This window comes from Canis lupus, chromosome 35 (genome assembly GCF_011100685.1).
Source record: "Canis lupus familiaris isolate Mischka breed German Shepherd chromosome 35, alternate assembly UU_Cfam_GSD_1.0, whole genome shotgun sequence".
NCBI lineage: Eukaryota > Metazoa > Chordata > Mammalia > Carnivora > Canidae > Canis > Canis lupus.
This window is the reverse complement of record NC_049256.1, coordinates 13,814,640-13,839,425: the sequence shown is the minus strand read 5'-3', so window position 1 is coordinate 13,839,425 and position 24,786 is coordinate 13,814,640. Positions and strand designations below refer to the sequence as shown.

Below are 24,786 nucleotides of genomic sequence, written 5' to 3'. Positions count from 1 at the left end.
TTTGGCTCAGATGGTCCACAATAATTAAATTCTGCTAATTAACATACAGAGTTGAAGTCAACAAACTCCCAAAGAGAAAGGAAGGAAACAACCATCTTACCTGCGGATGTGTGTTTGAACTTCTCGCTTTTCTTCTTTCTCCACTTCCAAGGCTTGAAAATCCTTCCCAGGTTGGCAAACTTACTTCTCCTGCGGATGGGTGGGGTGTGGGTACCTGGAACGAGGGAGTCAGAACGCATGGCCGCCAGCCTCTCCACTTCCTCAGCTGTTTTCCCCGAGAAAGAGATGGAAAGAGAGAGAGAGAGAGAGAGAGAGAGAGAGAAAGTGTTAAAATGGGATCCTCACAGATGGCCAACGTTTTCCATGGTTACAGATAACAGAAACCACATGACTGAAGTTCTGTTTCTCTTTTTTTGCCTTTTGGAATGGAAGTCATACCACCCTGTTCTAAAGGCTGGAGACAGCCAAACCCTAGGCATCTGGAGCACCCCAAATGTACCCAACCTCGACTTAGACCTGATAAAGGAGGACAACGGGGTGGAGGAGGAACAGAACCCTCTTGACACATCGAGATTCCCCAACGAGGCAGGAAGAGGGCATCAGAGGAGTCAAGTGACACAGTCTGTGTAACTAGTGGTCCAGCAATATCTCAGATTAAGACTTGGCAGATGCAATCACTATAGCACCGTCTGCCGAGAAAAGAGGAGGCTGAAAACATTTATCAACTGTCTGTTCCAGTGCCAACGCCTCTACCGCCCACGACTCTCCTTCCTGCTTTGCCCAGACCCAAAGCAGCACTGGAATCTGTTGAGTGATGTCTCCAGCTTAGACTGATTTTAGAATCACTCACCCTTCATTAGACTTTACAACCGCCTCGGTTCCTCTAGGTTTTGTTGTTGTTGCTGTTGTTCCTGGTATTTTGCTTTAATAATGATGATAATAATAATATTCATAGAAATTGGGAGCTGAAAGTGACTTGAGGGAACATGGAGACTAATCCCGTAACTTCATGTGTGAGGATACGAAGACCCTCCAACTCATTATTCCTAGTGGACCCTTCTTTAGGGGTCACAATTGCCCTGATCTCTTTCATCACTTGTTAAAAGACAAACCCTTTTCCAAACTTACATGAGAATTTACATATCCCAGTAAGGGAAATATGCTGGGATTTGAATTTTTAAGACAGAAGAGATCAGAAAACGTGACCCCCTTGGCAAACTCAGGAGGCTGAGAGAGCTTCACTGGTCTAGAAAGTCAGATAACATCTAGAGCCTTGGGGCTGATCCAAAACCACTCTGTGGGGCCTCCAACCCCACCTTCAGAAAAATCACCCAGACTTTAGCAACAACATAGGCTTCCTCAGAAGCTCAAACTCATAGCCCAGTAGTCTGTGCCTATTGCTACCTGAAATGGTTCTAACTCAGAGACTCACTCATTCAAGAAATACATATGGCACCTCCATGATGTGCCAGGCAGTGTGCTTGGTGACAGAGATGACAGGTAGGCAAAGGCTCCCAAGAGCAAGACAGAGGGGAAGTACATGGATTTGGGAGATGTCTGGGAGCAAAGTCAATAGGACCTAGTTGGGTGATCTGAGGAAAAGGAGGTAGATCATTTCCAATACCCAGATTCATGCCAGGGGACTGACACCCTTTCACTCACAGAAACAGGGGACACAGGGCAGGTACAGGTTTGGGGGTGAGGACAGCAATAATTTGGGCATGTGGTGTGGTGACGGCCCTCAAACCTTTGACTACGTGGTTCAATATATGGCAGCTCCTCTCTACAATCATTGCATTAAGTGACAACATAATAATACTGTAATGGACCCTGTGATCATTTTGGGGGCAGACACACAGAAAAAAATGGACATGACTGAGCACAGAGTCTAGGGGAGGAGACACAGAGGTCCATGTGTAAAACTGCACACCAGGAGCAATCACACAGAAATTAAAGGAAGCAAACAGGAGAGAGAGAGAAACTAATTCTCCTTCAGGGCATAGGAGGAGACCCACAGGGGATGGAATTTTTGGCTGGACTTTGAAAAAGGAGGAAATGTTTCCCCCCACATGGGGAAAGGTAGAGAAGTAGATCTCTGGAAGGAGAACAGACCGGACAGGTACAGAGAAGGCTGAAAGAACATGGCATGTCCAGAAACCCATCAAATCTGGAGTATCCCTTAATGTCCATCTCATGATGGACACCCAGTGGTGAGGGACAGGGGCTGGAGGAGTGTGGAACCAGAACAGGCAACCTTCTGAAAGTTCCTAGTAGGTGTTTAGGTTTTATTCTATAAGCAGAGGGGAAAGGATGAGGATGTAAAAATAAGGAATTGACATTATGACATTCAACAAATATGTACTGAGTGCTCACTACATACCAGCTGCTTAAATTACGTCAGCAAACAAAACAGATAAGAGCACCAACTCTCGGAGCCTCGGCTGGCAGGGCAGGGGGAGGGGAGCGGATAATACATGTTACAACTAAGTCAACTGTACACTATGTTGGGAGATCTGTGTTTGGGGGGAAAATTAAAGGAAAAGTAGAACAGAGAGAAGGGGATCAAGAGGGTCTAGGAGGGGGATGGGCTTCGGGTTAATCAGTGTGCTAGGAGAAGGCACAATTAGATTTATTTCTAGGACTCTCACTGCACAGGCAATGTCGAACTGGAAGACAAGGTGGCAGAGAGTAATGAGGAGGCCACTGCGGTCTTCCTGGGGGGACGTGACTGGAACGCAGGTAGGGTGTGATAGAAGGGACCTGAGAAAGGATGAGACCCAACCAAATGGCAAAATCACAGGCTCCTGGCAGCTTCTCAGACCAGCATGAGGGAGGACAAGGAAGCAGGGATGGCTGAAGCTTTTGTGTTTCATGACTGGGTAGACAGCGATCACTTGAACACATTTCTTTTCTTTTTTTTTTTTTTTTTTTAAGTAGACTCTGTGCCCAGTGTAGAGCCGAATGTGGGGCTTGAACTTACGACCCTGAGATCAAGACCTGAGCTGAGATCAAGAGTCAGATGCCTAACCCACTGAGCCACCCAGAGGTCCCACGACTTTGCATTTTTAAAAAAGATTTTATTTATTTATCCCTAAGAGACACAGAGGCAGAAGCAGAGACATAGGCAGAGGAAGTGGGCTCCCTGCAGGGAGGATCCCAGGACCCCAGGGTCACGCCCTGAGCCGAAGGCAGGCTCAACTGCTGAGCCACCCAGGTGCCCAAGACTTTGCTTTGTTTTTTTTTTTTTTTGTTTTTTGTTTTTTTTTTTAAGACTTTGATTAGAGAAGGAAGCTGAAGAAAAGGACGGTAGGCAGGCTCCATGACAAGGCCTTTGGAGCCAGATAATGCAGCTTCCTGCAAAGTATCTTTGGAAGCTTAGATTTCACATCTTAGGGTAGGAGAGAGCAACTGAGGGAAATCTGCCTTGGATGCAAGTGGGGAGACTGGATGGGGACAGTGGGCCGTGCTCCCGGGGAGGGGAAGGGGCTGCAGGTGTAGCAACGAGGCTGAGGGATTTACAAAGTAGAGTTTTCCGGGAGGAGAGAAGGGGGAGGGATCAGGAGTACATATGGGAATGTTAGTCACCGGAAGACTCTATTCTGAACTATGGTTAGTCACCAGGAGACTTCTTTCCAAAAGTCGGAACGGAGGTCTCTGATCACAAGTGTCACACATCAGATGTGGGCCTCGGGGAGATGAATCCAGCAGCCCTGGGGGACTGGGGGCGGAGGGGAGGAAGAGACAGATTGGGGAGACTTTGAGGAAGTTTGGGCTGCAGGGGTTGGGGGGAGGCCAAGGAGAGAAGGGAACAAAACCAGCTACAGTGAGGAAGGAGAATCCAAACAGAACAAGTGAACAGGGTCTGGAACCACTGAATCTGGCAATTATTCTCTTTAAATGGTATCCATTGCTTTGAGTGGGTGCTGCTTCAGTGATGCTCAGTAGCTGGGTCGCCAAGCAGGGAGGGACAGATGTGGGCATTGTACCAAGGGAGTTCTGAGTCCAGGAAAGTCTAGTGATCTGATTTGCACGAAATCACTTTCTCTTTCACATCCATCACTGTGTTCCTGTTTCTTACCTTCATTTATAATCTGAGTGTTCTTTAACCATCTTTTACAAGTCTCCAAACCTACTTTCCCAATCCCAGTCTCTGGCCTTTAAACCTGTATTTTATCTTATTGCAAGATTACTCTTCCAGAAGCCTGCTTTTTTTCCAGAAGCTTTCAGTGGCTTCCTACAACTTACAGCAGAAAGTTCTGGTTTCCTGCCTTGGCCTCAGGAACCTCCGAGTGGCCGGCCCAGAATTACCTGCCAGTACCTCTCTAAACACACACTGCTGCCAAACTGGAAAGCTCGCTCAGCAAAGAGCCCATCCTGGGATCCACGGATCCCAACAGGCTTCAGGAGGCAACATACCCCTGAAAATCCGTGCACAAGTTCATGTGTATCTGGGTATCTGCATTTGGTTGGAAGAGTTTCCATCTTTCTTTTGATTCTCTAGCCTAAGATACAAAAGATAAAACTTTTAAAGTTTGAGACCTAGGTTTAGCCAAGGTGAAACATCTCTGTTAAAGGTTTGATAAAGAGATTATATGCCGAATCCCTCAAAAAAAAAATTCAAGATACGGGTTTTTTAGAATTGGTGCTGGGGTTTGCTCTCACAGTTGGCATCCAATAATAATTCATTTAAAAAGGGAATAAATGAGGAGGACACCTGATTCAGTTCATTCACAGACAACACATCTTAAGAAGTGTAAGATCAGGGGCTCCTGGGAGGCCCAGTGGTTGAACATCTGCCTTCAGCTCAGGTCATGATCCCGGGGTCCTGGGATGTCAAGCTCCCTGCTCAGTGGGGAGTCGGCTTCTCCCTCCCCCTCTCCCTACTGCTTCCGCTGCTTGTGCTGTCTCTGTCAAATAAATAAATGAACTGTTAAAAAAAAGTATAAAATCAGTATCGCTAGCTGTCTTAAGAAAAATGCACCACCAAGATCCAAAAGCTGTCTCTTGATCACATCTTAAAAAAATGAATAAAAATTATTCCAAAATTACCACATTAAAATAATTATAAGAAAGTAGGAGTGCCTTAGAAAAACCTAGAGTGGCAAGAAGCTGACAGAGGATTATAAAGGCATAATTACAACTCCATAGTTAAATGGCTCTTTAATATGTACATTATTAAATTCAAGATGTTTAGCTCTTAAGTACAGATTATTGAGCAGATTGGATTACTCTAATTGATTTATATTTTAATCATCCACATTACATTTTTCCCCAATTCATCTGATGATAGGGGCTGACTCCCAACCTGGCTGCTTCACCACCAGATAATGAAATTGGAAGGTCTGAGCGCAAGGACTGGCACTCCTGAGTAGGGATGGGAAGAAAAGCAACGGAAAGTACAACCAGGCTCAGAATAAAGTGGTCCCCAACCTCGCAGGAGCCTGGGAGAGAACGGGATGAAGACAAGGGTACCGGAAGGGCAGGCAGGCCCGGCACATTTATAAAAACAGCCTTCTTTTGAAACAGATGATGAAAAGGCTGCTTTGCCAAGCCCACTGCTCTCAAAGGTGGCTTCCTCGTGCTGCAGAGAGAGGAGCCAGCTGTCTGGAGAAATTGTTCACTTCGACATGAATCAGCTCGAATGTCAACTGCCAGGACAGAATGCTGGACGAAAAGGTATGAGGCGGGCAGCTGAGCTGCTTCAAAGATCTGCAGGAGCAAGGGGGGAAGGGGGGAAGCCTGGCCAGATGAGCTCTGGGGTCTTTCCAGCACCTCCATCCACGTAAATGCTCTTCAGGGGACTAGACAGTCCGGGATTCACTTTACTCAGAGGGAGAGACACGGTGGGGGACGAGATTTTTCGGTCCCTTTTGAAAAACCAGAGAGGAAGGACTTCATTGGTGCATGACTTTCATGACTAGAACCCAAGCACCTGCATGGGCTGGTGCCCTGAAGCCCACCCCTCTTGGCACCCTGGGGCTGCTTCTGGTGGGCCCTTAGAGTGTGCAATGGGAGTGTGGGCAAGGGGGGGGGGCACCTTAGCTAGCATCCTCACAATTAAATTTCTCATGGTGGCCTGGCTTTCAAGGCTCATCCAAAGAACCAACTTTATTGTCCTAGAAGGTGTCAGACGTACAGGGATCCCCTGAAAAGTTTAGAAGGGGGAAGCCACAGCATCTATGCTATCTGATGTCCAGTCACCAACAGAGGCAGAAAGGCCAGGGCATCTGGAGTCCCTCCATACCGTGCCCCTACCCCCACTTGGATCTCTCCAGGTACCAAGTGCTCCTTAGATTTTTGGAGGGACCCAAGATCCTCACAAATACTGGCCTCTCAACCCAAAGTGAACTCAGAAATAGAAAGCTTAGGGAGCAGGATCTGATGACATTCACTTCTTCCAATTTCATTAGATGGGGCTTCTGTTTTCACCACACTGGTGGCCCAAGTTAGGGGCGGACGTGAGGCCAACGGTGGGTTACCGATGCTGAACGGCCCAGGCCCGAAACCCACCACCACCTTTCTGCTGCAAAGAGTCCGACCTTCTCTTACAGCTGCAGAAGGACGCCTGCAGGTCCCAGCCATGCAGGAAATTCTCCACGACTGTGGCTTCCCCGCTTTTAAACACGCATTTTCAGTTTTACAGACATGACTTAGGGCAAGGAAAGGGTTAGTATGATTTATCAGGAGTAAGATGGCAGTATTTTCCCCTTTCCACTCCATAAGTTACAGCACACTGTCTTAGAGAGGCCAGAACTCTGAACAGCTTCGGTCCAATCTAGGACTGATCTGTATTAGCTGTGAAGTACGTTTACAAGAAGAATAACAAAAAAAAAAGGACTGACACATTTTTATTCTAAAAATCAGAAGCCAAAAAAATAAATAAATAAAAAATAAAAATCAGAAGCCCCTGCCCTGTCCATGAGTTGAGGGGTGGGGAGGAGATGGGGAGGACAGGGTAGAGGAGATGAAGGGTGGGCATTACAGGAGGTGGCCACGGGGGCACAAGGAGGCTCTGCTGCCCAGAGAGGGCTATCTGATTTAAAGAACACCCACCAGCCCATAAGGAGATAGGAGGTAAAGCAACACTGCCCCACTGACCACGGGGCCACTAAGGCGTTTGACGCAAATGCAGACATGATGCCTGGAAACACATAGGTGTGTTAGTGATGCCGAGTATGAGGATCTATGGTATTCTCGCCCATCTTCTCCCTCGGCCCTTTCCTTGACCTTCACTGCCCATACCTGGTCTTCCAACCTGGAACACCACGTTCTTTGCTATTCCTTACCATCAGTCAATGATAGATCCAATCTGCCCATTAGAACCGATGGGCATAGGGACGCCTGGGTGGCTCAGCGGTTGAGCACCTGCCTTCAGCTCAGGGCGTGATCCCGGGGTCCTGGGATCGAGTCCCACATCGGGCTCCCTGCAGGGAGCCTGCTTCTCCCTCTGCCTGTGTCTCTGCCTCCTCCTCTCTCTCTGTGTCTCTCATGAATAAATAAATATAATCTTAAAACAAACAAAAAAAAAGAACTGATGGGCATAAACACAGACACTGGCCTAGCCCAGTGCTAATGGGAATACAGCTGCATTTAACAAAGGGCTCATCCATTAATCCAAGTCTGCTTGAGTATTGCAGGCCCCAGTGAGGAGAGGAGAAGGAGCTCTGTGCCCCTCAGTTTTCTGGACACACAGGGGCTGTCTCCTCTACCTGGGACTCACCAGAGGAAACTCCAATTACACACTACAGGAAACCACGCACACTCCAGACACAGCCACTAGACACCATCATGACGTTTGGGTCTTGTGCATTGTGCCTCTGCAGGGACATGCAGATGTTTATACAGGAGAGAGCTGCTTCTCAGTCATGCTGCTACAAGAAAAGGATCCTTCCTGAGGGAAGAACCAATAAAGGGTGTGCTGGTACGATGCGGTGGGGGAAGAGCGAGGCCACATACACCTGGGCCCATTCTTCTCAGCATATTTTCTCAGGCACTTGGCCAACCTGCTCCTTTTCTTCTGGCTCCAGAGATTTCTGCCCGGTAGGAGGCAGTTCCACCCATGCCAGGAGCAGGTCCCAAAGGATGCTCACAGGCTTGCCACTGCCTGCAACACTGTGAACAGACTGAGAGCATCCCTTCCAGGCACCTCGGCAAAAGCACACAAGGACACTATGCTAGTATGGGGAGGGAGGAGAGAAAGGGAATTCGTGGATCCCTTGGGACCAAAGATGGCCCGAGTCTGTTAATCTTCTCTTAAAGCAGTAATTGAAATCCCTGAGGAATACGAGAATGCCCCTAAATCCAGGGCCCTGTGATGCACTGATTTTTAAAGAGAGCAAAGACAGAAGCTGTACCGGTTCAGGAGCTGCAGGCCATCATATCAGAAAGAGGTTCAGTGACTAATGTGATCTGCGGAACTCTGCACACAACAGGAAGGGGGATTCTACGCAGGATGGTGCTTCCTTAGTCATAGACAATGATGACAAGGACAGCGATGATACGCCTACCACTTTTCAGCCACCGAGTCTGTGCCACGCGCTGACCAAGACACTTAGAGCATACTCTCCTCCGGGATCCTACGTTAATCTCACCAGGCAGTGGTACAATCATCCCCATCTTACACTTGGGGAAATTGAGGAGGAGCTAATGGACAGAAAGACAGGATGCTGGGCAGCCCAGGTGGCTCAGGGGTTTAGCGCTGCCTTCAGCCCAGGGCGTGACCCTGGAGACCGGGGATCGAGTCCCACATCGGGCTCCCTGCATGAAGCCTGCTTCTCCCTCTGCCTGTGTCTCTGCCTCTCTCTCTCTCTCTCTGTGTGTCTCTCATGAATAAATAAATAAATAAATAAATAAATAAATAAATAAATAAATAAATAAAAGAGGATGCTTAGGAAGAAACACCTGCTACAAATTAAGCCTTGTCTATTTTTAAGAATACCTGCCCACTCTAGGAAAGCTCGGCTTTTCAAATCTCCCTATTACTGACTAAAGTTACAGGAGCAGACAGGTGGGGGCAATGTCTCGTTTAAATTTATACATGTCTGTGTTGTTATATTTATTGAGATACTAGACATTTTAAAGAAAGTTCTTCCTGAGGTATTCAATAAAACATTCCTGTTTCATCTTCCAGGAATCTAACCCTCAACCACTGAAGCATATAATGACTACAGAATCTTACAACACATTCTATTGTTCTTGTAATCCATAGGATATATTTGTGTTGGGAATGGACCTTGTTTATTTAAACTGTAAATGAACGCCCAAGCCCTCTGTTAATCCAAAGAAACAATCTTTAAGTAATGCAGGTTCTTTGTTCATCTTTCTTTTTATTTTTTTTCATCTTTCTTTTTTTTTTTTTAAGATTTTACTTATTTATTCAGAGAGAGGCAGAGACACAGGCAGAGGGAGAAGCAGGATCCATGCAGGGAGCCTGATGTGGGACTCAATCCCGGGTCTCCAGGATCATGCCCTGGGCTGCAGGCGGCACTAAACCGCTGCACCACCAGGGCTGCCCTCGTCTTTCTTTTTAAAAAAGATTATTGATTAGAGAGAAAGAGAGAAATCAAGCAGAAAGGGGGAGGGGCAAAGGGAGAGGGAGAAGCAGGTTCCCTGCTGAGCAGGGAGCCCAACGTGGCCTCAATCCCAGGACCCTGGGGTCATGACCCGAGCCGAAGGCAGACACTTAACCGACTGAGCCACCCAGGCACCCCAGTTCTTTGTTCATCTTAACACATCAGGCCCTAGGGTCCGGATACTCTAACAATAAATAAATAATGCCTCTCACAGATTCACAATCAAACCAACAAAACTTGGTTTCTCCCACAGGGGTCAGCAAACCCTTTCTGTAAAGGCAAATCCTAAATACTTTAGGCTTTATGGGCCATACAGCTCTGTTGCCAATACTCAACTGCTACTGCAGCATAAAGACAGCCACAGACAAATGTCCACAAGTGGCCATGGCTGTGTTCAATACCATTTCATTTACAAAACCAGGTAGCCAGCCCTTGTGACAATAGTTTCCCAAGCCTTGTTCTATAGCAGGAAGCTGCTGGTAATATTCCTGCCACCTCGAAGGAAGAGCCTATCAGAATTGAAACAACAGAGAAGAACTGAAGGAAGGATGGCTCAGGTGAAACTGAGACTTCATTATATCATTTGGGCCCCTGGATCCAGCCCTTCCTGAAACCATTCTAACTCTGGACATTTTCTTTACGTGAACCAATACCTTCTCTTTTTTTACTTAAGCCCAACTGGGTTGGGTTCTCTCTCACTTTTAAAAAAGGGGCTCTAACAAATTCACTGTGTGACCTTAGGGACGTCCTGTCAGCTTGCTTTCCTATAACATAGGAATAATACTGACTTATAAGGATGAACAGGTGTATATTAAATGCATTCCTTGGGGGCATGGAACTGAGACTCAATAAAAGTTATCTAAAAATAAAAAAAATTATAATTAAAAAAAGGTCTCTTCTAGTACCGGGCAGACCACCTGCTCAAAAAGGTGAAGTTCCTTACCACTTCACCACTAAGGAATTACATGAAGTTTGGAGGCTCTGATCAGGCCTCTGATTCTCCGGGCTGGTGGATCTCAAGCTTCAGTGAAGTTAGGAATCAACTCAAGTATCTGCTAAAACTTTTGATCCTTGGTCTTGATCTTAGATCTGAACCCGTAACATAAATGCATTAATAAGCAGCCCAGGTAATTTTGGTGTGAACAGTCTAAGAATTACATTTCAGAAAATACACTATGGTATTCCTGTCAAAGCCTAGAATCTTACACCCTTCTTCTCAATTAAATCCACAGCCTTCAGGTGGCTAAGGAGGAAGATCCCTTCAGCGATGCTAGCCAGCTCCAAAACATTCAAAGAATTTGAATTCTTTACACATGTCTAATGTTCACATAGTGCTTCATTCTTTCCAGGTGTGTGTGTGTGTTTTAAATTAAGTAATCTCTACACCCAACCTCGGGCTTGAACTCACAACCCCAGATGAAAAGTCACATGCTCCACTGACTGAGCCATACAGCCAGGTGCCCCTCTTTCCAAGTGCTTTTACATCTATTATTTCATTTTTTTTACATCTATTATTTCATTAGATCTTCATAACATTTGCATTATGTGGAAGGGTATCAAATTTCCTAACATTGTTGCCCTGAAATTATGGCTGACATAACATGTTCTCTTCTTAAAGAATCACATCACAATTTATTTTAGCCTTTTTAAGGCTCTGAGAAGGTCCGCAATACACCTTGTAAACTTTGTTTGACCCTTTGGTTCCCAAACTTAATTTAACCACAAATATGGCTCCTTGGTTTCCACGGTAGGACACCACTGAGGTCTCAAAATAGACCAGCATTCCGTGGGGCATCATTTCTTTTCTTTTCTTTTTTTTTATAAATTTATTTTTTATTGGTGTTCAATTTGCCAACATATAGAATAACACCCAGTGCTCATCCCATCAAGGGGCATCATTTCTAAAAATGCCAAGGCAGTGTCCTTTATGACTCCTTCTACAGGTGCAGGAAATTAGATGCAGGGGAGTCAGGTGACTTGCCCAGAATGCACAGCTCAAACAGGCAGTTAATGTGGCCCAGGACTCCTGGAACTAAAGATGGGCCAGTCATCTCTCACACCCCAAACCTCATGGGTGGCTTGAGGGTGCCTGAAACCAAGCAGTGTAGGCTTTTTGATCCAACTCTTTTCAGCAGTCTCCTCCCGTGATACTATCAAGGTTAACACACTCCTCAGCATTTTTCCTCCCTTGAGCTCATTGTAAGATCTCATGGTAACAGCCCCTGGGTTACCTATTGAACACGGAATGATAGAGAACCTTGTGAAGACCCCACATTCCATGGAAGAGTCATTGCCTGAATCTACTTCCATTTTCTCTCTCTGATGACACAACAGTTTCTTTGTTTACCTCCCATTAGTTCAGACCAATTTTTCAGTACTGTTTGTCATTTGCGTAGTGAGCATGTGAAATATAAACAGCACTCCTGGAGAAAATATTTTCGCAGGAATGTTGGTCTTTACTAAAACAGCTTTGCTTTCTTTCCCTTGTGTGTATAATTTCCAAGTGTATTTGCCATCAATCGCTCTAACGTGGGTCTGCTTGAACCATTACTCAAAAAAGAAAGAAACTGCTTATTTCACAAGGAATTCTTAATTTTTCTTGTTTCAGAACGCAGAAACTGAGTTCCATTAGTCTTTTTTTTCCCCAGAGGTAAATGTCCTATTCTTTTTGTCCTGTCAATAATTCCATTGGGGACCTTTTATTATTGTTCTGCGTGAAAGATGTTCAATTTCTCAAGATATCTCAGCAGGGAAAGTCATCAATTAATTTTTCCCCTTAAGAAGTTCTGAACTCACATCGAATTAGGAGTGCATTTTTAGATTCTTTTTTTTTTTTTAATGACCGAATATACTGACCTCAGAGCCTAGAATTTGAACTCTGAACACTGAGATACAAGTACTTGTCATCGATTCGCATTGTGGGCATGGGCACATAATTAATCAATCTCAGATTTGCATTTCCTTAACAGCAAAATAGGTATCATATCTACTTCTCATGGTATAATCATTATATTAACACATGAAAACTCTAGACTAATAACTGGCACTTAGTGTGTGCTCATTAAACACCTCCTGACTCCAGATCGAGGGTGTTGAGAGGTTCTGCGGGTTATTCCTTGTCTGAATTTACTCTTGGTTCATCTCGTCTGACAGTGGCAAGGGGGAAGGCTGCTGTGTCTTAGCTGGAAGGCTTCAGAAAGTACAGTTAATGACCATCAAATGCTCCAGAGCAGCAATGAAACTAACGGAACAGCACCAGTTCCAACTGGGAAACCTCCCCAGGTTGCTGAAGTTAAGTTTTAAGTTAAAATTTTGGCCTGCAGTTTTACTAGCAATACAGTAGTTTAATTTGTAAAGCAAATAATAATAATAATAATAATAATAATAATAATAATAAATTTATAAAGCATCTCTTCAGTTTTTCTTTGAGGTTACATAATAAAACTTGTCACAACTAAATTAGCTCTGATTTTGCTAGTCTCCATCCCCTTTTCAAAGCTTCCGGGTATTAGTTGATAAGGCCTCAGGTCACTACAGGCAAAAGCAGGGATGTCACAAGAAATAGGCCAGGTTTGGGCCTCTGTCCTCATCTCTGTCCCTTTGGGTACTTTTGGGAGGTATCAAAGCACATGAGGTTACAGTGCATTAACTCTGCAAACATTTGTTACACATGAATCATACAACCCGAGCTATGGGGTAAGGGAGTTGAGGAGGGAGAAGGTAAAGCTCCTCCCCTTTAAGATCCTAAAATGGAGGGCAGCCCGGGTGGCTCATCGGTTTAGCACCGCCTTCAGCCCAGGGTGTGACCCTGGAGACCCGGGATCGAGTCCCACATCGGGCTCCCTGCATGGAGCCTGCTTCTCCCTCTGCCTGTGTCTCTGCCTCTCTCTCTCTCTGTGTCTCTCGTGAATAAATAAATAAAATCTTTAAAATAAATTTTTAAAAAAAGACCCTAAAATGGAAAGTGCCACACAAAAGTAAACACCATTCCATTCGGAACGGAATGGGAAATTGATATGGAACATCTAAAGCACATGTATAATGAGAGTCCATCGAAATTCTTTACGTTGTTCTAAGAACAATCTTAAAAGTCATCATTAAAAGGCAAAAGCATCGTCTTTCTGGAGGAGGCAAACTCAAAAAGGATATGAACATTCGCAGATGAAATAAATCCAGGGCAGTCAGGGATGAACAGGGAAAAGAACATCATCGGCTCCGAGAATCTCCAGGCACAGTAACTAGCTACACGATGCATCCAATTTCTGAGTGACCAATGCAACTAGTCTCTGAATGATAGAGCCACTCCTTTCAGTGGAGTCCTCTTGGGGGACCTTGGTCTGGAACCCTCATCATGATACTGGCAAGTCAGAGCGGGAAGGACAGGTGGGTTAATGACATGACTGCTGCCCCCACAGATAATTCTCCTGCATTCCTCAGACAGTGCCTGCGTTTGGCAACACCGATGGCACATTTTACTGCGGAGCTAATCAAGTATCAGTCTTGGCTGCCCTGATATTGATTCTGAAAGCAAGGGAAAGCCTTGTCAGGGAAATTTGTGGGAAAATTTGTAGGAAAAATATCCTCTCTCCCCAGTTCACATTTCCTGGCTTCTGTTTTTGCACCTACAGATTAGTGGAAAATCTTAACTTTTCCAAAGATTTTTCTCATTCAAAATATATATCCCTACTGTGTGCAAGAGGAGTCAATGGCCCTTCTCAGGCAACTATCTGCATAGTGTTTCACCATTTATCAAGCACTTGCCCAGTTGTATCATCTGATCCCTACAACAAGCCAACAGGAGAGGTAGAGCGAATATGTTAATCCTTATTTTAGAGAAGAGCAAATTGACAGTGGCAGGGATGGCTGGTTGCCTGCCAATATCCATTCTTCTCTTCTCTTTAGTGAAAGTTTCTTGATTTCCTGCCCAACTAAAAGACCATTTCCTAGCCTCCTCGGAGGTTGGGTGTGGCCATATTACTAACCTTTGACCACTGAGCTGTAAGCTGATGTTTTGGGACTTCTGCTAAGTCTGCTAAAGAGAAGGGATGTGCCATTTCTTTCATCTGCTTCTCCCTTCACCCAGTTTTCTAGAGCAAAGCTGTGATGGCTGGAATTTGGCAGCCACTATGAGGACAAGAGTCACTTCATAGTAATGAAAGGGTAGTAAGGTAGCACCATGGAGCCATCACGCATGATAGGTTTGAACTGGAGGCCTCTGCATTTTTCCACGAGAAAGAAATAAACTGCTACCTTGTTTAAGTTATTATGATTTTGGTTTATGCAGTCGAACCTAATCCTAATGCAAAGGAGTGACTTGCAGAAGTTTATACAAACTGTAGTTTGTCAATGACAGAATCAGGTGTTGACATAACATGTCCATGTTCCACACACTCTCTGGCAGAAGTTCAAAACCTTTTAAAACCTGCTTCTTAGGGATCCCTGGGTGGCGCAGCGGTTTGGCCCCTGCCTTTGGCCCAGGGCACAATCCTGGAGACCCAGGATCGAGTCCCATGTCGGGCTCCCGGTGCATGGAGCCTGCTTCTCCCTCTGCCTATGTCTCTGCCTCTCTCTCTCTCTCTCTCTGTGACTATCATAAATTAAAAAAAAAAGGTAAAAATAAAACAAAACCTGCTTCTTAGCTTGTAAAGGAGTAAAATAATTTATGGTTTGTTTGTTTGTTTGTTTGTTTGTTTTTAACAATTTAACATTCGTTAAAGCCAACCTATAGGAAGACCTTTTTCTCCCTCTTCTTCCTTTCCCCTCTCCTGTATAGCTCTTTTATTTTTTTCAAGATTTTATTTATTTATTCATGAGAGACACAGAGAGAGAGGGGGAGGCAGAGACACAGGCAGAGGGAGAAGCAGGCTCCCTGCAGGGAGCCCGACGTGGGACTCAATCCCAGGACCCCAGGATCACACCCTGAGCCCAAGGCAGAAGCTCAACCACTGAGCCACCCAAGCGCCCCCTCCTCTATAGTTCTTGTGTGTCCACCAGACTTGGATTTAATCATGAAATTTCCCATAGCTCAGCTGTCCCTAGACAACTCCATTTACTCTTGTGGCTGGAACACTGATGAGCTGAATATTTCTAAATGTAAGCTTCTAGCCTTGAAGGCTCTTCTAACTGATAAAACAACTTACTAGCTATGTTAATTCTGGCCCAATTACTTAATTTCTCTGAGTCTCAGTTACCATATCTGTAAAATGGGGTTAACACCGGCATCAGCCTCATTGGGTTACTGTGAAAACATGATTATTTCATACAAAGAAAACATTTTGAACGGTGTCTGAATCATTCTATTATTACTACTCTTTATCTCTAAATAATATTTTATAGTCATCTCAAATTCACTTTATTGAAAATGAATTATTTTCACCCTTAATCAGATAATTTTTTTAGAGATTTTATTTATTTGAGAGAGAGAATGTGAGCCTAAGTGGGGAGAGGGGTGGGGGGAGGGCAGAGGGAGAAGGAGAAACAGGGCTTTGATCCCAGGACCCTGAGATCATTACCTGAGCCAAAGGCAGATGCTTAAAACCAACTGAGCCACCCAGGTGCCCCAATCTGATCACTTCTTTAGGAATGGCAAGGTCAGTTTTCTAAACACTCAGACAGAAATCCAGAGTCATTTTTGATATCACCTCTTCCATCAACTCCCCCAGATCCAATTTATCACCAAGAGTGGTCAAAACGAATTCTTCAATAGTTCCCAGCCCTCTCTACTCTCCTCAAGGTAGACCAGTTGCCCAGAACACCAACTCCATTCTTTTATTTATTTTTTAAGATTTATTTATTTATTTGACAAAGAGAGGGCAAGAGAGAACATGAGCACATGGGGAGGACCAGAGGGAGAGAATCTTCAAGCAGACTCCTTACTGAGCATGGAGCCCAATATGGGGCTCAACCTCACAACCCTAAGATCAGGACCTGAGCCAAAACCAAGAGCTGAGTCACCCGGGCACCTCCAACGTCCATTCTTAATCCTACTACTCATCTCCAAGGCCTTCACACAGCAGCCTGGGACTCTCTCACAAACATGCCATTGCTCTGCTGTAAAGCCCCCAGTGAGTCATCCTGTTTTCAGGCTAAGGACTCAGAGATGTCACGTCAACTCGGAGGGCCATGATCTGCCCCCCTCACTGGCTCTAACCCTGCTAATCTTCTTCTTCTTCAAAGCCAACAAGAAACATGTAATTTCTGCCTCGAGGCTTTTACACCTGCCATTCCCTCTGCCTGGATGATTATTTGTGTCACTTCGCAATGCCAGCTTCCCCTTTAACAGAGAATGTCAAGCCCTTTTCTGTGCATCCTCCTTCCCAAGAGAGAACCCAGATCAGGCTCAGTTATTTACATCTTCTCCACAGGAGCACGAGCTTTCCAGAATCTGACCCTACTTCCAACACCAGTGGGTGGATCTCTGGTCAGTAATTAAGAGTGGGTAGGCTGTCCGGATCTGGCCAGTGAGATCCATAAGTGATGCCTTTAGGTAGTGGGGCTTCTAAGAACAGCCTCCTTGCTCTAATAGCCAAGAGACAGTCCTGTTTCCGCCCTGGTCACTGTGGTGTCGGATGTGAGGACTGAACTGTTACAGCCATTTTTCAATCAGCCTGAGGATGGAGTCCAGAAGCAAAAGAGGGCAAAGTACAGAATTGTGATGCAGTGGAATCGGGCCTGGAACTAGCTCCACTTACAAATTTATGTTAGTGAATGATCTCCTTGTTTAAGGGCAAATGTGCAGGGAGCTCTCTCACTGCAGCCAAAGCATCCTGATTGACATGTCCCTACTAGATTGGTGGCTAAGGACCATTTATAACACACAGGAAATGATCACTAAGGATTTTTGAATGAATAAATGAATTCAGGTTTCTTAGAAAAGGACAGGGTAGGCTCTGGCTTGTTATATAAAATATTTCCCATCTCCTGGAACGTTCATGGTTAGGACAATCAACTATAGGTATGACTCATTCTTTATTTACTTCTAGAGAGAGCCCTGGCTGGAGGCGGGGCTACAGAACAGGAGATGGTATCTACCTCCAAGCCACAGGTAAGACACAGGGAGACTTTTCACGCATGCAAGGGCAAGATGAGAGGCTGTCATATGTTTCTTGAAAGGTGTGTTTTGGTTATAAGGGTTATGCCCAATCTGATTGAACTGCTTTTGCTTCGACTTGATAACTGGCTGTTCACAAAAGTCTCTATGTGACATAGTGATTTGCTGACTTGCTATCAAGTTTGATACATATATCAAAATTGAAGGGTCGCATCACAAATTAAATTTAATTTGTATTTTAATAGCACAAAAAGTAACCCAACTGTCCAGCCATGAGGGATTACCCTAAGGGATGACAATCAGATGCATGACTATGTGGCCGTTATAAATGAGGATGGACATCTCTAATTACTGACATGAAAAACTCTCATGGTTGCCAGTTCAGTGGATAATAAGTTGCCAAACATTATGTATCAAATAGCTAGATTGTTCTAAAAGAAGTTTACTTACCTATCTATGTACCTGTGTATCCACAGGTATAGGATTTGAAAGAAGAAACTCAGCTATGAAGAGAGGTTCTACTTGCACCATAAAGTCATAGATGATCTTCTCTATAATTGTATTTTCTGATTTGGGGTGTGGTGATAGAGTTGAATTCAATCCCTTCTCTGCCATCTATAAGCCAGAGGCAAGGCCTCAGCATGTACCTTTGTAAAAGAGGGAAAATAAGACTTATCCTTTTTCTTTTTAAAGATTTTATTTATTTATTCATGAGAGACACAGAGAGAGGCAGAGACACAGGCAGAGGGAGAAGTAGGCTCCCTGCAGGGAGCCTGATGTGGGACTCGATCCCGGAATCCCAGGATCATGCCCTGAGCCCAAGGCAGACGCTCAACCACTGAGCCACCCAGGCGTCCCAAGACTTATCTCTTAAATTGTTGTAAAGGATGAATGAAGAATATTATGAAGAATGAAATATGTGAAAGCATTTAGCATGGCATGTAGCACAGTAGCTATTATGACTTTATGAAAAGCACATTGCCATTATTATAATGTGAAAATTGCACTTGGGTTTAAATCTAACAAAATGGTACTTAGTGGAGCTGTGGTTGAATGTACAGGGAATAGAGGAGTTACTGATAATTTTGAATGTTGTCTTTCTTCCCGGAGGCTATCAGTGGAGTATGTGTGATGCAGCATTTAAGAACTCAGTGTTGGAATGGGTAGAAATGAGCCTCTTGACCTAAGGCAAGTTTCCTCACCTTAAAATGACAATAATAAAAAAATAAAAACTTTTAGAATGAGAAGATCTTCTTTATTTTTTTTTAAGATTCTATTTACTTATTCACAAGAGGCAGAGAGAGAGAGAGAGAGAGACAGAGACGTAGGCAGAGGGAGAAGCAGGCTCCCTGCAGGAAGCCCAATGTGAGACTTGATCCCGGCTCTCCAGGATCAGGCCCTGAACCAAAGGCAGATGCTCAACCGCTAGGCCACCCAGGCATCCCAATATCTTTAAATAGTGTTGTATTACATAAGATAATGCACCAAAATGGTTAATTCAGCTCCTGGCCATAGTTAAGAACCAAATATTATTATAAATTCATAACATTTTAAAAAAAGGTTTATTTATTTATTTATTTATTTATTTTTTAAATATTTTTTTTTAATTTTTATTTATTTATGATAGTCACAGAGAGAGAGAGAGAGGCGCAGAGACACAGGCAGAGGGAGAAGCAGGCTCCATGCACTGGGAGCCCAACGTGGGATTCGATCCCGGGTCTCCAGGATCGCGCCCTGGGCCAAAGGCAGGCGCCAAACCGTGGCGCCACCCAGGGATCCCAAGGTTTATTTATTTGAGAGAGAGTGAGCAAGCACGAGTGGAGGGAGGGGCAGAGGGAGAGGGACAAGCAGACTCCCCGTTGACCAGGGAGCCCTGACTCGGCCGGATTCCCAGGACCCCGAGACCATGATCTGAGCCAAAGTTAGACACTTAACTGACTGAACCACTCAGATACTCCTATTAATTAAAAAACTGAAAAAAAAACCTTTAAAAATATATCACCTTGATATTTCACTAGTCATAATTTTTAGCTAGCAAATTTCTTGCATTTCAAAGTGGAATTGTAAGAATTATTTAAATAGAAACAGTGCGCTAAAATGGTTTGCTGGGTTTAAAAAAAAATTAGCCACTTACAACTTTTCTGGAACATTTGTATTCTGAAAGGAGATGAACCCCCATCAAAAAAGTGGAGGGGGAAATGAGGGGACTCTTTATGAGAGGAGGGTGTATAGCTAAGTTCAAATTGAGTTGGATGCCAAAACCATCTTTATTCTACAGAATCTAATTCACATGAAAATGGCATTCATGAAAAAATGGATGTCAAGTACTTTATAGACTAATAAAAACAACAGAGCCCACTGGCTGGTCTAATAAGATATAGCTATGGTTAATTTTTTTGTCTTGGGGAAAAATTTTGGATTTTAATCTTATAGCTAAGTTGACTAAAAAGGCAAAGAGGAATTCAAATATATTCACAATGTGATCATGCAGTACACAAAGCAAACACTCTGTGAACACTCGGAAGGCTTTGGAGGCATATATTTAGATGGAAATTGCCTGAGATTTGGTATAGATCCATTAAGCAGAAAGGAATTAGACCCCATGAAGTCAATATTTTCATAGGTTTTCTAACAGCATTTGATATTTATTGAACTATCCTTCAAGAAACACTGAAGGCAATTCCTTGGTCTATTTCCTGCCCTTTTGCTACACAGAAAAGTAAATTTTGGCCATTTATACTGGCTCGCATGCAAATATAACTGTTCTCTTTGATGCTGATTTAAAAATTAGATGCCGTGATGGGACTGAATGGATTTGAGAAAGATTCAACTCAGGACGACAAGCCAGGTTAAAGGAATCCGTATTTGCAAGTGGAGAAGACACAGCTAGAAAACTTAGGTCTGACAAGGAAGTCTTTTGTGTCACAGTCTGATACAATCACAACCCTAAAGCCAATAAAAGGGAATTTTTTCTAATTATCTGGAGAATTCAGCCATGAATTATCCACAGGGGCGTGAAACAGTGGCTGTTCACTTTGAGTTCTTCCTTGGCTCACCGAGAGAACAATAACTGAACTCCTAAGATAAAATATGAGGAGAAGTGGTTTAGAGGGGGAAAAAATCTATAATAAAGACTTTTAACAAAAATCAGTTTCTCCAACAAACCACCTTCCATGACTTGAGTTCAACAAACATTTATTAAACATCTGCTCTGTATGCAGCTTTGTGAATTGGATAGACAGGGGTCTCTGCTCTTCAAAAGCACAATATTGTGGGGCACACACAGTCATCTAATGGTTCAGACAGGATCTAGAGAAAACAGTTTTTCAGATTTTCTTAAAGTTAAGTTTGTACTGAAATGTCAGCAGAAATATTTCCTGCGGCTGTTTTGCTCTATTATATTCAGTAGAAGGTATGTAGATAGGTTTATTAAAAACCATAATCTAGCACTTTGTTTAGGATGCCCTGTGGGACAGGAAGCAGGCAAATCAGCTCTGTATAGCATCAGGAAAGTTCTTTTCTAGAACAATTCATACTGTAAAGCAACTTTTATGCCTGCAATCAAACCTGCAGGAATTAATAAGCTTCTGAATTCTGACAGATTGAATCAATACCATCTAGTGCATTTTCCTCTCTGGTTCTGAAGCCAACCAACTAGAATAAACATCTGAAAACAAACAGTATCATATGGTGATTTTTAGAAAATGTTTTTGTCTAGTTGCCAATAACTGCTAGAGATAGCTCTCTGCAGAAAGAATCAAAAATATAATGGTACATTCTAGCAGAATGTGCCCATACAGGACCACTTGTCTGTAAAACTGGCAGTAATACTTTTTATAGTTCTGTCCTAACAGTAGCTATCCTAACTATTGTCCTAATCTAGTAGAATAGGTCAAGTGTTTGCAGTTATTGCATCCTGAAAATGAGAAATATCTTCATGTAGTCGCAGTCTGCAATTCGGCTGGAGCTAGAAAGATGGAAGGACAGTCTCACCTCGTTCTTCCAAATCAAGTGCCTTCCAGAAAGCAATGGTAAAGATTTTGCTGACATGAAAAAAATCTAATGTTAAAGAGTTTGAAGATTTTGTGTGAAGATCCAAAGTTTGGGGTCTGGCTTGGGTTGTAGGGGGGTGGGGTGGGGGCATTAGGAATGGAGCTCCAGGCTGTTCCTTTAACAAGAATATGCACCAATGCTATCTTCATACTATGGCACAGAAACTCTTAGCTAATCAGCGGCTGTCTTCCAGATTTTTCTCCTTATAAACGTAATTTCAAGCTAAGATTAAAACCGTAGCATTAAAGAAAAAATGAAAGTACAGGAAAAGAGTAGGAAAGGGAGACGTTAGCCAGCTTCACTTTCTATGACACTCAGGAATAAAAAAGTTTCACAAAACTAAGACTTGCTCTTACTGGAAATTTTGACCAAGACTCCAATATAATAACAAAAGTATTGATTTCATATGATCTTCCATATTCTCAAACAGAATAAAAATTCATCACAGAGTTAGTAAATGTCACAAAGATCCAAGGCACGAGGGATATTCTGTACACAGTAATAAGTAGAACCTAGAAATTACTATTTTAACAACACACAGAAACAAGATCTATTCTACTGTGAGACCAAGACTTCCCCCAGGACTTAGAGCTCAAAATTAAGAGTTACTTTTTAAGAGCATTTAGTCAAATGCTTTAAAATAGGGGAGGAACTAAAGGCAGATTATTATCTGTACACAGATTCAGTACAAAATAGGTTGAGCTTAATTATGTCTCAGGAAAGTCAACATTCCAAAAATACACAGTACTATGGGCCACAGTTACTTTTCAAGGTATTACTGTTTAGTGTAAAATGTATCTCTTTAATAAATGACAAATACAGAATAGCCTAGGAATAATTTGGTAAAGTTATTCCCAGGCTGTATAATACCAGAAAAGATATCTCCGCGAGTAATTATTTTACAGCATTAGGTGGAATAGTATATTCACAAATTCTCCCCAGTGTTGAAACTGTGGTATTTCATTAGATTGGTAAATTCCGTAAGTCTCAGAATAGTGATATAGAAAGCTATAGACAGGTTCTAGCATAAATATTTTCAAGACGCAATTTAAATAGTGACACCTGTTTCAATGTTCCCCATAACTTACCTTATTATAGATTTAATACACATGTGGCACCTGGGGGTAAGATCTACTAAAAAAAGGAAACTTCAATTTTTTTCTTGCTATCATTGTATTCTTCGGACAAAGGTGGGTTAAAAAGAAAATTGGTAATTTTTGGTACCTGTTTTAAAGAACCGAGCAAAGGGTTCAGTGGTTGAGCGTCTGCTTCGGCTCAGGTGATGGTCCTGGGGTCCTGAGATCGAGTCCCACATCGGGCTCCCTACAGGGAACCTGCTTCTCCCTTTGCCTGTGTCTCTGCCTATGTCTCTGTGTCTCTCATGAATAAATAAATAAAAATTTTAAAAAAGGTAAAGATAAATGAATCTGCTTCAGGTAATACAGGCAATGTGCCAGAATTAGCCTGGAAAGGTATTCCAGGAAACAGGTATATAGCACTTCTCATGCACTCCAAGAAGCCAGCCCTTCCCAGACACATATAATATAACGCATTACTAAACCAATCAATGGTTGTGGAACACATGAAAGCCACTAAAAAGCTTTACCTTATCACCAGTACGGGAAACAGGAGACCTAAAAATTGTATTGCTCTGCCTTTTATTAAAGTTTTAAATGAAAAAATTTTTTCAGTTAAACTAACAGTGGACTTTCATCACTTTTACCATATATGATGACATTTAGCTTTGTTAACCAATATGAAGCGCACCATTTGTCTAAGCAAAATTCAGAAAGACTAAGAGGAAAGGTGGCACAATACACATTATTCAAACTTCAGAGCTTAAGCAAGACTAACGCTGCATAGGGACGCTCACACCCTGTTTTCAATTTTAAGAAAATCAGCCTAGGTGGGCTTCCAAGTTGCGGCATGCATGCTGAATCAGTGGGGGAGGCTATCTGAAATCAGGACAACCCCAAGAAATGTGGCATGCGTGTTTCCATAGGAATAAGTTGCCATTGCTTGGAAATGTTGCACCAGGAGGTCTCTAGGCACTGTCAAAGCATCTGTCTACACTAGCCATCCTCAACTAGGGGAAGCTATTTGGCGAAATCTGGGGCTAGGTGGGGGTTGTTACTGGCATCTAGCGAGTAGAGGTCAGGATGCTGCACATTTACAATTCACTGGACAACCGCCCATCATGAAGAATAAGCTGGCCCAGAATATCAGGAGTGCCAAGGGTGAGAAATCTGTTCTCCAAGCCTTAAAACACATGTCTTGGAAGAAGCCGGGCCCAGTTGGATAAGTCCTGCATTCACCTCTTGTATATGTTACTGAACAATCGTCGGCTCAGCACAATGACTGCTCTTGAGTGTTCCCAATAAGCAGAACACAGTCTGTTCTTCACGACCAACAAGACAGCTGTTTTGCATGTGTGATTTATCTTGTTTCGGCTATAATATAAACAGATCATTTCAAAAAGCAAATGCCTTGACTGGTTTTAAAGTTCCTAGTTTTATGAGCAATGGATTCCACTTCAGGAAATCACTGATTAACTGAGCCAACCAATTAATTGATTCCAAATGTTAAAAACAAAATAAAAAAAATGAAGTTTTTAGCCTGAATACTAAAAATCTCTCCATCAGAATTCCCATTCAATTGAAATTTCCTAAGATTTCTAAGTTGTGACTTTCTTAAATTCTTCATTCTGCAAACCTACATCTTTAAACCTCTTCGTTATCCTCGTAGCTACAATATACTCAGTGCTATTTCCCAAGTGCCGTGTGAATCACTGCACGTGAATTGTATTCTTATAACAATCCTAGTTAGGAGGAACTACGGATATTTTCCTTATTCTTCTTCAAACTGAAGAAGTGTAAAGATAAAAAAGGAAGACTGAAAGTAAAACGTTTGACATAGCATTCACAAGAATGAGTTCATGGAAGCGTATTTAATACAATGATAAGCAAGAAGGATTAAAAGGGGAAAAAAAGAAGGATAAAAAGGCAAGAGGAGATACGTACTACTTATAATAATAATAATAATAATAATAATAATAATAACAACCCTTTATTGTGTGCTTGATGTATGTTAGGGTCGGTCAGTGCCAAATGC

At 43.1% G+C, this 24,786-nt stretch overlaps 1 protein-coding gene across 10 annotated transcripts in view; it reads right to left on the bottom strand.

Moving 5' to 3' along the window:
* PHACTR1 (phosphatase and actin regulator 1) overlaps positions 1-24,786 on the bottom strand; it is a 555,031-nt gene that overhangs the window by 207,115 nt on the left and 323,130 nt on the right. For 9 of the 10 annotated variants that reach the window (XM_038584184.1, XM_038584180.1, XM_038584181.1 and 6 more), the window contains one exon: positions 101-265. In XM_038584184.1, the coding sequence (XP_038440112.1) occupies positions 101-265 (165 nt within the window). Of the gene's footprint in view, positions 1-100; positions 266-18,072; positions 18,270-24,786 lie in introns of all 10 variants that reach the window. The other variant, XM_038584187.1, reaches the window with a different exon arrangement.